Consider the following 15,260-nt stretch of genomic DNA (forward strand, 5'->3'; position numbering starts at 1 on the left):
ACAAGGTTATCTCTCAGAAAACAACCCTCTGTGGCCCTTATATCTCAAATAGAGCCAAAGAAAATAAATGAAACTATAGAGGATGAATCATGGGTAGAGGAAATGCAAGAAGAGCTTGACCAATTCGAAAGAAACCAAGTATGGACGCTCAAGGAAAGACCACAAAATTGCTCCATCATAGGAATAAAATGTTTTTTTTGTAACAAACAAGATGAAAATAGGAAGGTTGTCCGAAACAAGGCTAGACTAGTCGAACAAGGCTACTATCTACAACAAGGTATTGACTATGATAGAACTTTCCCTCCCGCAGCAAGGTTAGAATCCATTCGAGTATTACTTGCGTATGCATATTTCAAATGGATGTGAAAGGTGAATTTTTAAATGGTTTTATAAAAAAAAGAAGTTTTTGTCAAACAACCCCCTGGTTTTGAAAATTCCTCTTGTACTGATTATGTTTATAAACTTTCAAAATAACTTTATGGACTTAAACATGCCCCAAAACTTGGTATGAAAGACTTAACACTTTTCTACTCCAAAATAATTTTCAAAGAGGAAAAATTGATACAACCCTTTTTTTATTCAAAGATCTGACTTTTACATTCTTATTGTTCAAATTTATGTTGATGATATTATTTTTGGTAGTTCTAATCTCTCTCTATGTGAGAGTTTTGTAAGTCTTATGAAAAGAGAATGTGAAATGAGTCTTATGGGAGAACTTACACTCTTCATCGAACTACAAATCAAGCAGTCTTCAACTGGAATTTTAATTTGCCAGTCCAAATATACGGAAGAACTCATAAAAAAGTTTGTACTAGAGAAAGGAAAAGCGTTTAGAACTCCAATGAGTCCCTGCACATGTCTTGAAACAGACGCACCAGGAAAAGATGTGGATGAAAAAATGTATCGAGGAATGGTTGGATATATACAATATCTTACTGCAAGTCGACCTAACATAATGTTTAGTGCATGCAAATGTTCAAGGTTTCAAGTTGCTTTAAAAGAATCACATCTCACTACAGTAAAGCGAATCATCCGTTATTTGATAGAAACCAACGACTTGGGTCTATGGTATCCTCACTCCTCTCATTTTGATTTAATTGGTTACTCAGATGCTAATTTTGCAGGAGACAAAAAGGACAGAAAAAGTACTAGTGACACTTGTCAAAGTTTGGGACAGTCTATAATTTCTTGGCACAACGAGAAGCAAACGTCTGTAGCTTTCTCTACTACAGAATCTGAATACCTTGCTGTAGGAAGCTGTGGCATGATAAGCGCAAATTATACTTCCCTAAATAAGTATAAACGGTCATATCAAGTAAAGAACCCATCGTTAGGAAGGGGTAGATCCCACGAGGAAAATGGTTTAGACTTAACTTTAGTCTACGATTACGTCTATTTAGTCAAGTCCTTTTTGAAAACAATTAATTAAAGGGGGGGGGGGGGTTCTATGAAACAAATGTGTTCAATTATTTCTAAGTAAACAAGTAGGAAGCTTAAAACATTGAGTTTTATCAAGTGATGAGAGAAACTAGGGTTTAAATGTTCCCCATAGGTTCGTAACGCGGTAATCCTAGCTATAATAATTCTTTAAGTGTCTTGCATGCAAAGTGATAAGTTAGGTATCTCTAATTCCTTAGTCCGAAAATTTGATAATTTCACTTTGTACCTTGGTCCGTATACGTGTGTTTGAATTACTAACCCTTACCTTTTACCTCACATTAAGCATCATATTCAATGTATGGCTAAGTTACTACTTCACACCAATTGAAACTAGCCTATTAGATAGTGTATACTAAATCTATGTTGATAATTTTTTTCCTATTAATTACCTCCTTGGTCTGGAAAGTATAAATAGGTCAAGTTCTAATGCGTGCACTCGTTAAAAAAACTTCTAAATGAAAGAATTATCAATACATGAAGAACCTATTCTTGAAATGTTATCTAGCTAGTTTTACCTTGTTAATCACTCATGGTTCCCATAACCCTAGTTGTGGATTTAGTTACCCATGATTATAAATAAACAATTCATGGTTGTTTAACAAGAATTCATATACTTACTTTTACAAGTTTGAAGAAAATCCAGAAATAACACTTGAATTAACAAAAATATCTTGAGAATCGATTTCAGAAACTTGAAGTAATTCCCAAATTCAAAAGTTCAACTTCCAATAACAAGAGTATGAAAAATAACAAAAAGTCCAACCCCCAAAACGAGGTTTTTAACCTCATTTATAATAACAAAGTCCTAAATTAAAAGGAGTTTAATATAAGGAAATTCTTTCCAGAAATGCATCTTCAATTGACGACACCACTGACGGTCCGTTGATCCATATTTAGCATCCTTGCATGGTCCGTCGATACACTTATGGCCATCAATTCCTCTATCATTCCAAACATAGTTTTTATTCAACTTCGGGTATTGGGACTAATCTCTGATCTGATCGACGGTTCGCCAGGACGGTTTGTTGATCAGTCGACGGACCGTCGATCCTTCCGTAGCCCCACACTTGGTTAGAATTCCCCGAGTTTCTTTCAGATGCTTGAACCTCTAATCGATGGAACGATGGGCCATCGATGGCTTCATGGGTCACCACTTCTGCACAATCTTCTGTATTTCTATTTTGGAAGACTTTCCTGCAAAACACAGATAAAAACCATTAAAATTTCTACAAAAATTCCCTAGACAAACACTAAACTTAAGGAAAAAGCAGTGAAAGTACCATGAAACCACGGTACATCAACACCCTCAACTTAAATTCGTTGCTTGTCCTCAAGCGACGCATTATTACTCACCACAACACCTTTGTACAAAAGTATCCTTATTTAAGCTTTCACAATCATATGGCTATCAATCCCGACTATTTTCATTACTTTTATTTATGATATCACTCTTAGGATCACTAGACTCATTCATGTGGATCACACCATGACACAGACTCACCACGCACCGACACCTCTCCTCTTATAGGTCTCACCAAGGTACCAACTTTCTAATATTCTGCAACTAGTGCCCTTACTTCACAAAAAATATCCTCCTTTTTCACACAGTGATTTTGAATTTGAGTATAAGGATCATTATTCAACACTCACTCTTAGAAAAACTTCACACCTAATTGATACTCGTCGCCATAGGCTTGCCCTTATTTTCTCTGCTTGAAGTTCACCATATTAGACTCTTAGGATGATAGGACTTTCTTGTCTTCTAACATAGGCTCTTGGTCAGGTATGGTACATATGGATGCATTTTAGTGATTTGTTGCCCTCCTTGACATTACATCTAAACGTCCTACCTCTTTCATTATCTACTATGCCCTATTCTTCCTTTTCTTGTGTTCTTTGCCTTGTTTTCTCCTTTCTTTATCCTTTTGTGCATCTGACTCTTCTCTTATTTTTCTTAAATTCTCCACTTGATTTCAACTTTGATTGAGTCACTTCTCTTCTTCACTATTTCTTTTCTTTTTCCTTTCACATTGATTCTTTCAACCCCACTTTTGTAAATATTACTCATAATAGCCACCATCAACTCTTGGCTTTGCCATGAGCCGAGGTACACAATACCATGGTTTGGTCAGGGCTAAGATGATATTGGATTCTGCATTAGCCACCCTCACTTATGATTTTGGCCTAAGTTGAGGTGCACATATCAAAGTAGGGACCAGGGCCAACTCATTATACCAAGAAAAGATGAGTTAAGGTAGAAAAGAAAGGTCCATTGTAAGTTCAAATTATTTGGATAAAAAAGGAATTAATTTTATTTGGTTTTCTTACATTTATTCTAAAAGATTGGCTTATTTGAACCAGGGCCTATGATACTTTCCTAATTGTCTAAAGCAATTTACTTTTGCAAACTAACCGGGCAAGTTCTAGCTAGGTAACAATAGTGGACTATTCAACTTTCCTCACTCTCTTAACACCTCATTACCCTACCAGATTATCGGACACCTAGTTCAAGTGTTAGATTGAGGGTCATGCATTGGTGTATCTCTATGTTATGCTTAGAGCCAACACATTCAACATTCACTATGCCTAATTATGAAAACATTCTCTTTAGAATGGGATATCATTGTATTTAGCCATCAAGCTTCAAATTTCACATTCATACTTTGTACAAGATACTAAACATGCCGATTCAATAGTAAAATAAACAGTCTCTTGGGGAAAAAGAACATAGTCAAGAAAACCCCAAGAGAGGATCGTGAGTTGGGCTACTCATACTTTACCCTATCACTCACTTTCCATTTACCCCGCTCCAACAAGAAAGCATGCAATTGTCCCCAATGCATAAAAAATATAAAACAAGGTGGTAGGTGAAGCAAACCTGAGGCGCATAGCACTGACAATCAACAAACTGGTGGGTCTGATTCCCTGGAACTCGCTCCAACAGTAGTAGGGACACCATCAGTAGTGTCCGCAGCAATGAAAACACCTTTGGTGGTGATCCTCTTAACACCATCAAGCCTGGATCTAGACGCCCAACAGCTTACTCACCAGCCCTCATATGCCGAGCCTCCTCATCTACCAAAGAATCTCTCCTCGCGGTCTCCATCTTATTGCGCTCCTTCTTCTAAGACTGAGCCTCCTTAGTGTCTCTGGACCGGTGCCTCTTGGAATGCTCACGTGGCAGTTGCGGTTGCGAGTGGTGGTCTAGAATAGTGCACTAAGCACCGTATTCTCAGAAAGCTCTACAGGTATGGCCTCAGGCTCTGGTACCCGCACATCTAAAATGGCATCAACATCAACCCTCAGACTCGCCACAATTGCCTGGAGAGTCATCAAGTCAATAGTGGGGGTTGTTCTTGCGAGGACTCTCAACAGAAAAGCATCGAAGCGCTGATGGCCCTCCTGAATCTTCCTCTATGTGTACAGGGAAATCTTCTGGTAAACCCAATATTTACCCTCAACAATGGACTTCTGAATCCAAGGCTGGATATAATGAAACAATATGGAAATCAAAGTCTTTAGCTTCTGGACCCTAGCAATCGGGCCAGTACTGTGGAAGGTGTAGAATGAGAGGAACTCAGTGTTGTACTAGTGCTCGGGGCAGACTAAATTGGGGTGGTAATGGTAGGCTCTTAAGAAGCATAATCAGCCCCTTTGGCTTGCTCTACCATATCTGTGAGGTCTCATCCAACGATTGCACCTCCATTTGGGGCCCTCTATTTGGCGCCGCCTCCTTGACCTTATCCTTGATGAGACCTATGTACACTGTCCAGGTAGAAGTATGGAGAACATCTATGCGCCAAATAGGCACTCCATCAACCCTGCACAACTCAAAAATCGTACAAGGAAAAGGGTAAGTGGTCGAGACCTTAAAATCCCTCTCACGGATGACTGACAACAACAACCTCAGAAAATCAATCTCAAGCCCAGCGACCATATCAACAACCAAGACCGCTCTATCCCACGTAAGTATGTTGTCTGCAGCTGCGGGGGATAGGTGGTGGCAGAATAAAATCTAGATGCACTTGGCTTCAAACTTGAGGTTGACCTTCTTGATAAGGCCTCTAGGGTTCAGCACTGAGTCTACGCTCTCATGGTCTACTGATATGTGCTGGGTAATCCACCTCTTGGTGGTCTCTCTTAGAGTCTTGTCTCGCTTGAAATGGCCTTGGTTAATCATATCCCACCTATAATCAAACTCGGGGGGTAAGAGGGACCCTGTTGTCATCGGTATCTGTACAGTATAAGAAACAACAAATGGTAGGAAAAGAGATATCTAGTCGGCATCCAAGGACTCGAACATATGTAAGTGGTGTTTGCTTGGCGGGATTAGACTGCCTATCCAAAGAAGCTGCGAGAGTCACTACGTAAGTAGCGTAAAACTCTCGCACCAAGTCCTCACTGTAGTGTCCCACACTCCTAGCCATCCACTCTAACTGATGGCGAGTGAAGAGGTCATGTACATTAGATACAGTGTGTAGACTCCATGTAAGAACGCGCCTCTCAATTGTCAGAATCCGAATCATGACAGCCTAATCATTGAGCAGCTTGGCGTCCCTGTATATCTTGTCCTGCCCCTCTATGAACCACCAGTTAGGCTGATCAATAACTGATGAAGGATCCTCATGTGGGGTTAATGAGTAGCCTCCGAACTCTGGGCCTTATTCGACGAGGCAGGGTGGGCAGGTGCATCCGGAACACTGGCACCCTCTGAACCAGAATGGAGGAAGTTGCCTCATTTGACCCTATAGAGTGGGCCAACTCAGCATCGAAAGCCTTCTCAGAGCCAGACGCTCATTCAGAACCCAAAAAAGACCTAGAGGGTGTGACGGTCAGTGTGCGCTCCTTATCAGACAGGGAGGTAGTGACTACGTCGGACGCCACCATTTTAGGCGTGCCCTGAGTGGTCCTAGCATCACGTGTCAGTGTTTGAGTGCCTGACATGCTTTCGGGACCACACTCATCTTCCAAGGAGCCAATCACCATCCGTCATGAAGGTGCCACGAACTTGGACCTTCTTATGGAGTAGGATAAATTCGACTTGGGGCCATTGATACCTGCAAGGGAAAGTAATTAGATTCATTTTAGTCATCCTTTACATACAAAAGAAACAAAAAACAAATTTGGAACAAAAAGGTACAGTGAAGTGCATAACTGCAGAACTGAACAACGGGCACTATCGACGGACCGTCGATTCATTGAGGGTCCGTTGATAGGGTCTTTCGGTGGACACTTAGCACATTTTCGAAGTTACAAGTCCACAATTCTTGCAGTTAGAAATGATGGACGTGCAGAACGGCCCGTTGATGAAACGACGAACCGTAGTCCACTTCCATAGTTATACACTTAGAAAAATTCAGAATGCAGCAGAAATCAGGGTTTCAGTTAGGAATGACGGACGTTCAGAACGGACCGTCGATCAATCGACGGACCATAGTCCACTTCTGTTGTCCTAGAGTTCAACAAACATGGGGTGCAACTATCGACGGACCCCATCGACAATTCGTCGATTGGTCGACGGTCCGTAGACAGGGTCTCATACTGTTGGTTAGAGACATATTTTTGAGCAATACTTGTCACTCCTCAAAGGAAAATTCCAAGAATATCAAGACACATCATGTTTAGATAGCAAAGAACCAATAATTTCATCAATCCTAGGGCTTTGATTATTCTAATTTCGATCCTAGATTCTAACAGACTATGAAGCCCTAAGTAGGAAAATCACAAATCACACAACATTCAGAGTTCATTTAGGTAATTGCACCCCCAACCCATTCACTTTACATCATTCTAAGGGACAAGGGACCCAATTTTGACAAGTTAATCAAGCAATTTTATCCCGAAGTCAAGACCCACATACAATTTCATCATTTTCTCATGAAAATGAACGAGAATTCATTGAGAGGATGAGAATGACATACATGTACACTATAGTGGAGTGCATGTGAGGATGAACTTTGTGACAACAACCACCGAGCCCGCCTTTGAACACCGAACAGAAAAATGGAAGAGAGGGATGATGAATTTAGGAGAGAAGGGTTTGGAAATTTTAGAGATTGTGGATAAGATGAGGGGATGAGAGATTATAGAGAAATTATGGTGTCCTAAATGTGTTAGTGAGTGGGGGAGTAAGGGAATAAGGGGGGGGGGGGGGGGGAAGGTTTGGGAGAATTTTAAAAGGTGGGGGTAACTGAAAGGGTTTTTTTAAAAAATATATATCCTGTCGGGTCGGGTCATGGGTTCTGGGGAACTAACGATTCCCCATCGACGGACCATATTTCAATCAACGATCCGTCGACTACTCCGTCGTCTTTTCTCTAACTTTGACAAAATTAAAAATCATACATGGGATTTATGGCTTCCATCGACAATCCGTCGATGGGACGAAGACTCGTTGATTGGTCCATAGATAAGTGCACCAGACCAACTTCTGCAAATTTCCTTAGGTTTGGTCCTTGCACATTGAGCACCCAATAAGCCATTCTTTTTGTATTTTCTAGACATCTTTTAGACACAGACCCTAGACTACCCTCTAGTAAACATTCTAAAAGAAATAAAGAAAATCCACACATGACATTAAGTAAAAACCGAAATAATGCAACTATTCTTATAAAGACAAGAAAAACCTAATGTTGGCTAGAGGATACATATTGGGTTGCCTCCCAATCAGCGCTTGATTTAATATCACACCATGAAACACGACTCTTGATTACTCAGACTTCATCAAGATGGTATGTCTCAACCACTTCATTCGCATTTTTCGCGTGCCCGAGGTAGATTTTGATTCTTTGCCCATTGACCTTTAACCTTTCACCCTCCTTGTTCTCCAACTTAACCCCACCATGAGGGAACACTTGAGTGATAAAGAATGGACCATTCCATTTAGACTTCAGTTTGCCCGGAAACAAGCGCAACCTAGAGTTGAACAAAAGCACCAGATCCCCAATAGCAAATTAGTGCCTTTCAATTTTTTGGTCATGGTACTTCTTTATCGTTTCTTTGTAGAGGGCTGAACTTTCATATGCCTTCAAGCGAAACTTATCAATCTCATTTAACCTATTTAATCTCTGTTCCCCTGCTTCATTCCAACCCATCTTCAGTTTCTTCATTGCCCACATGGTCTTATGCTCTAACTGAACCGACAAGTGACAAGCCTTCCCATATACAAGTTGGTATGGAGACATACCTATGGGAGTCTTGTATGTTGTCCGGTAGGCCCAAAGAGCATCATCAAGCCTCCTTGACCAATCCATTCTACTAGCATTCACCGTTTTTGCCAGAGTTTGCTTTATTTCTCTGTTTGACACCTCAACTTGCCCGCTAGTCTGAGAATGGTAAGAAGTGGCTACATTATGGCGAACCCCATATTTCTCCTACAACCCTTTGAACAACTTGTTGCAAAAGTGGGATCCCCCATTACTAATAATGTCCCTAGGGGTGCCAAATCTGGAAAATATGTTCTTTTTCAAGAACGCGATGACACTCTTCCCTTCATTGATTTCAAGTGCTATCACTTCAACCCATTTGGACACATGATCGACCGCCACAAGAATGTACTTATCCCATGAGAACTCGCAAAAGTAGCCATAAAGTTAATGCCCCACACATCAAACAACTCAATTATAAGAATGGGATTTAAAGGGAGCTCTTGCCTTCTAGAAATACCTCTATCTCTTTGGAACCTATCACATGCCTTGGCGAACTCATGAGCATATTGGTGGATGGTTGGCGAATAGTAGCCACATTGCAAAATTTTATGGGCAGTCCGGATACTACTATGATGCCCACCCACAGGCGAGGAGTGATATGCGTCTAAAACACTTAACATCTCAACTTTCGACACGCAACGGACAATAAAACCATCAGCACAACTCATATATAAATATGGCTCATCCCAAAAGAACTTTTTCACATCATGCATGCACTTTTTCCTTTCATGAAAGGATAAGTCCGATGGAACTATATCACTAGCCAAATAATTTGTAATATTGGAAAACCATGGAATCAAGTCATGAGAAGCGGCCAAAACATGCTCGTCAAGGAAAGTATCATCAATTTAAGACTTTTCACCTAAGTCTCGCATAGAATCATCCTCGAGACAAGTGATCGACAACTTGATTTTTGGTCTTTTTTCTATCTTTCACTTCAAAGTCAAATTCTTGCAACAGTAATACCCACCTAATCAACCTTGGCTTCACATCCTTCTTTGCCATCTAATATCTCAAAGAAGAATGATCAGTATGCACTATGACTCTCGTGCCAAGAAAATAGGAGCGAAATTTCTCGCACGCTAAAACCTCTGCAAGGAGCTCTTGCTCAGTCACAATATAGTTCTTTTGAGCTTTATTAAGGGTCTTACTAGCATAATAAATGGGGTAAAAGGATTTTATCCCTTCTTTGACCCAAAACTACACTAAGAGAAACCCCACTAGCATCACACATCACGTCAAATGACTTACTCCAATCTGGGCAAATAATAATGGGCGCAAACACCAACTTCTCCTTCAACTCACCAAACGCCTTCAGACAAGATTCATGAAAATAAAATTTGAACTCTTTCTCAAGTAACTTGCACAAAGATTGTGCAATTTTTGAAAATTCCTTGATAAACCTCTGGTAGAAGCCCGCATGCCCAAGAAAACTCCTCACACCTTTTACAGAGATGGGTGGAGGAAGTCTATCTATCACCTCAACTTTGGCTCGATCAACCTCTATACCCTTTTCTTAGATGCGATGATCCAATACAATACCCTCTTTCACCATGAAGTGATATTTCTCCCAATTTTGCACAAGGTTACAATTTTTACACCTCCTGAGAATCTCGTCCAAGTTACTCAAACAACGCTCAGAGGAGTCACCAACCACTAAAAATCATCTATAAACACCTCAATAGTGTCTTCCACTATATCGGAGAATATCGACATCATACATCTCTGAAAAGTAGCCGATGCATTACACAACCCAAAATACATCCTCTTGATGCTCCGATGCAATAGGGATTTGGTTGTAACCTGAATACCCATCAAGAAAACAATGCCACCCCTTTCCTGCAAGCCTATCCAACAGCTAATCTACGAAGGGCATCGGAAAATGGTCCTTCTCAGTCCATGCATTCAAATTTCTGTAATCCATACAAACTCTTCATCCAGTCACCGACCTCATTGGAAAAAGCTCATTCTTCTCATTAGGGACCACAATCATTCCCCCCCTTTTGGGCACACACTGAAGAGGACAAACCCAACTACTAATTGCAGTCGAATATATGACACCGGTATCCAACCATTTAATAATCTCCTTCTTCACTACCACTTGCATAGGTGGATTGACCGTTGTTGATGCTCTATACTCGGCTTATGATCGGGCATGAGTTGGATTTTGTGTGAACAAATACCGAGTGGAATCCTAATAATGTTTGCAATAGTCCAACCAATGGCTCGTTTGGACCTCTTCAACACCTCCACAAGATAATCCACTTGCTCCACATTCAAATCTGATGCAATGATTACGAACAATGTGTCTTTTTCTCAAGAAAACATACCTCAGATGAGGTGGTAGCCTTAAGCTCTAATTTTGAGGCCTCCTCAATAGATGGTTTCACGGGTGGAGACTCGTGATGCTTCATATCTTACTCCAACTTCTTTGATTTGAACTGAAAATCACCTCGATCAACTGCTGCAACCAATGACCCATACTCTTCAATACAATCACTCTCAAAGTTAATGATCACTGCCGCTAGTGCCTCAACACCAAGACAATCTTCTATTTGTACCTCAGACGAACTCTCAACCCTGTAAGATATAGTAAATACCGATTGGATCTCACCATGCTGCCTCATAGACCTACAAATTTTGAAAGTCGCTTCTTCATTGTTTAATCGAAACTTCATCTACCTTTCTCTATGTAAACCAAGGCGCAACCGATAGAAAGGAATGACCTTCCAAGAATAAGAGGCACCTAAAAATCCATCTCACTGTCAAGAATCACAAAATTGGCCAGAAATATTAATGACTCCACATTCACTAACATATCATGGAACCGTTCGATTGGCCATTAGTAACCACATCGCAGTGGGCTTTGGGTCACCAAAATCCAACTTCTTGTAAATAGAGAGAGACATGAGATTTATGCTTGCCCCAAGATCACATAATGTTTTAGCAAAATGTAACAACCCGATTTTATATGGAATAGTGAAAGCGGCCGGATATTCTATCTTTTGCACAAGAGACCTTGTAGCAATAACACTACAATGTTGCATCCGATCATCATCCTCAAAACTAACCGATCTCTTCTTAGTGACCATATCTATAATGAACTTGGCGTAACCGAACATTTGTTCAAGAGCTTCTATCAAAGGGACATTGATGGAAAGTTGTTTCAACATAGTATTAAAACACCGATATTTACCATCCTTGGTCTTTTTTAGCAACGTTTGTGGGAATGGTGGTTGTGGTCTAGGAATAGGAGTCTATTTTTGGGTACCTCTGCTTCTTTCCTCGATTTGTCTACCAACTCACCACTAATTTCCACTACCTCATCATCTCCTCTTATCTCATCTTCTACGCCAGAAGGCAAAGGTAGATCAATGGTTTGCTTACCACCCGAGTAGTGACTTCCATAAAATATCCATCATTTTTTGGATTTTAGATAGTATTGCTTGGAAGAGTACCCGATTGGCATGGGTTATAGTAGAAGACAATTCGTCCATTCGCAACTCAAGCTGTTTGATCGAGATTGCATGTGCATCCACCTTTTGCCCAATATGCATCCACCTTTTGCCCAATATTCGCTAAATCACCTCTCAACTCTTTGGCGTGCTCATAACTAGCATCAAACCTCCTTATTATCTTATGCAACATATACTCAACTCGTGCCATACTACCTCCACCATCCCTAGGAGAAACTTCCCAATTTTGAGGTGGAATATAAGGCCCACTATAATAGTTTTTGTTACCATAGTTACCCCGATTGAAGTTGTTTTTACGGTTGTAGTTGCAATCTCAAACATAGTGACCCTCTCGATTATTATTCCCATAGTTCCGACCTTGATTTCCTTGATCTTGGCGCTAATTGGAGCCTTGGGCATTCAATAAAAAATCCCCCGTCTGCTTATTCACTACATAAGAGTCTTCCTCATAGTAAAATTCATCTACCGTTGGTGGTGGCTTAATCAAATAATTCACCACATTCACTTTCTCAACACCCCCAGTGACATGTTTCAATACCAACCCACAGTCCTTATTTGAGCCATCTCTTCACGAATCTCATCTGCGGTCGGGTTATGTATAGATTTCACTGCAAAGGTGTTTCTCCTAATGTCCGACTTCCTAGTGCTCCAAGCCTTGTTATTTTGGGAGATTCTCTCCAACTTATCTGCAATCTCTACATAAGTGCACTCACCATAAGAACCACCCGCAATAGTATCAAGTACCGCCTTATTGTTATCATCTTTCCATCTATAGAAAAACTCTTTCAACGATTCATCATCAATGCGGTGGTTCATCTCACACATTAGAGGTCCCCGGCAGCGGCGCCAAAATCTGATACACTCAAATTATACATTCCTAAAGAAGTATAATCCATCGTATCAAGTAAAGAACCCAATTGTTAGGTTGGGGTCGATCCCGTGAAGAAAATGGTTTAGACTTAACTTTAGTGTAAGATTACGTCTATTGTCTATTTAGTCAAGTCCTTTTTGAAAACAATTAATTAAAAGGGGGGGGGGCATGAAACAAACGTGTTCAATTAATTCTAAGTGAACAAGTAGTTAGATTAAAACTTTGAGTTTTATCAAGTGATGTGAGAAACTAGGGTGTAAATGTTCTTTATAGGTTCATATCGCGGTAATACTACCTATAACAATTCTTTCCTAGTGTCTTGCATATCTCTAATTCCATGGTCCGGCAACTAGAGAATTTCACTCCGCACCTTGGTCCGGCTACGTTTGTTTGAATTACTAACCCGTACTTTTTACCACACATTAAGCATCATATTCAATGTATGACTAAGTTACTACTTTTCACCAATTGAAACTAGCCTATTAGATAGTGTATACTAAATCTATGTTGATAATTCTTTTCCTATTAATTACCTCCTTGGTACAGCAAGTAGAAATAGGGCAAATACTAACGCATGCAGTGGTTAAAAAGACTTTTAAATGAAAGAATTATCAATACATGCAAGAACCTATTCTCGAATTGTTATCTAGCTATATTTACCTTGTTAATCATCCATGGTTCCCACAACCCTAGTTGTGAATTTAGTTACCCATGCTTAAAAATACACAATTCATGGTTGTTAAACAAGAATTCATGTACTTACTTTGACAAGTTTGAAGAAATCCAGAAATAACACTTGAATTAATTAAAATATCTTGTGAATAGATTCCAGAAACTTGAAGTAATTTCCAAAATCCAAAGTTCAACTTCCAATAACAAAGTCCAAAATTATTATAAAAAAGTTCTAAATTAAAAGGAGTTTAAAATAAGGGAAGTTTGTCCAAAAATGTATCTTCAATCAACGACAGCACTGACGGTTCATCGATGGAATGACGGACCATCGACTGCCTCCATCGCTCCATACTTAGCATCTTCTTCAGCCTTCATCCTTGCATCTTCTCTGATCCAATCGATGGACTAACAACACGGTCCGTCGATACACTTGCGGTCCATCGATGTCTCCATCGTTCCACACTAGTTTTTCTTCAACTTCGGGTATTGGGACTAATCTCTAATCTAATCGATGATTTGCCAGGACGGCCCATCGATTAGTCGGTGAACCATTGATCCTTTCTTAGCCCTACACTTGGTTAAAATTCCTCTAGTTTCTTCCAGATGCTTGGTCCTCCAGTCGACGATCACCACTTACAGACCATCGATGGGATTATGAGCCGTCGATGGCTTCGTGGGTCACCTCTTCTGCACAATCTTCTGCATTTTTGTTTTGGACGACTTTCATGCAAAACACAGATAAAAGAAATTAAAATTACTACAAAAAGTCCCTACACACACACACTAAACTTTAAAAGAAAAAACATTGAAAGTACCGTGAAACCACGGTACATCATGACACACAACTATTATGGATGATGCATCAATTACTCGATTATGATCTATCATTTGAAGGTGTTCGCGTTTACTGCGATAATACTAGCGCTATCAGTTTATCAAACTACATTGTGCATCACTCTAGAGCTAAACACATTGACATTAAACACCATTTTATTCGCGATCATGTTGAAAGTGGTGATTTTCTATTAGAATTTGTTGATTTTGAAAATCAACTAGCAGATATCTTCACAAAACCTTCACTTGAAAAAGATTCTGTAATCTACGTGAAAGTTTGGGTATCACTTCTTTTCCCTCTTAATTATGTTATGTACTTTTACTTGCATTACTGATTTTTTATTATTGTATTACTAATATTGTACTTCCTTATTTAGCGTGTTTTGATAGCTTTTCTTACTTTAACCATCTCTTTACCCTTTTATGTATCTTCGCCTTCCATCTTTTATGTTTCCTCTCTCCTCCAAAAAACCCTCTCCCTTCTCTACCTCTTGTTCATTTCCCCTTTCTTCTCTATTCTCTTTTTCTCCCTATCATGACTAAGACCCGTTCAATGTCTTCTCTTAAAATCCCTACCCCTAGCTCTTCTCTTCCTCCAAATGTTCGCTCTCTTTATTTTTGTTCATCTGATGAATCACAATAATCCCCTCCCATTTCTTCAAAGCGTAAGCCCTTTTATCCAGTTCAAAGAAAGCGAAAAGGATCAAATGACTCTCTCTTTCTATGAAATGTATCGATTCTGGGGAAGAGATCACAAGA

General features: G+C 39.9%; 1 protein-coding gene across 1 annotated transcript; it reads right to left on the reverse strand.

Annotated features, from left to right (window-relative positions):
• Positions 1-8,153: 8,153 nt before the first annotated feature.
• LOC138348145 (uncharacterized) lies at positions 8,154-11,062 on the reverse strand. The gene is made up of 3 exons (XM_069296755.1): positions 10,979-11,062; positions 8,425-8,765; positions 8,154-8,355 (listed from the first exon to the last, which is right to left on the reverse strand). The coding sequence occupies exons 1-3, from the start codon at positions 11,060-11,062 to the stop codon at positions 8,154-8,156; spliced, it is 627 nt and encodes a 208-aa protein (XP_069152856.1).
• Positions 11,063-15,260: the final 4,198 nt, after the last annotated feature.

The sequence above is a fragment of the Solanum lycopersicum genome, chromosome 4 (genome assembly GCF_036512215.1).
Source record: "Solanum lycopersicum chromosome 4, SLM_r2.1".
Lineage (NCBI taxonomy): Eukaryota > Viridiplantae > Streptophyta > Magnoliopsida > Solanales > Solanaceae > Solanum > Solanum lycopersicum.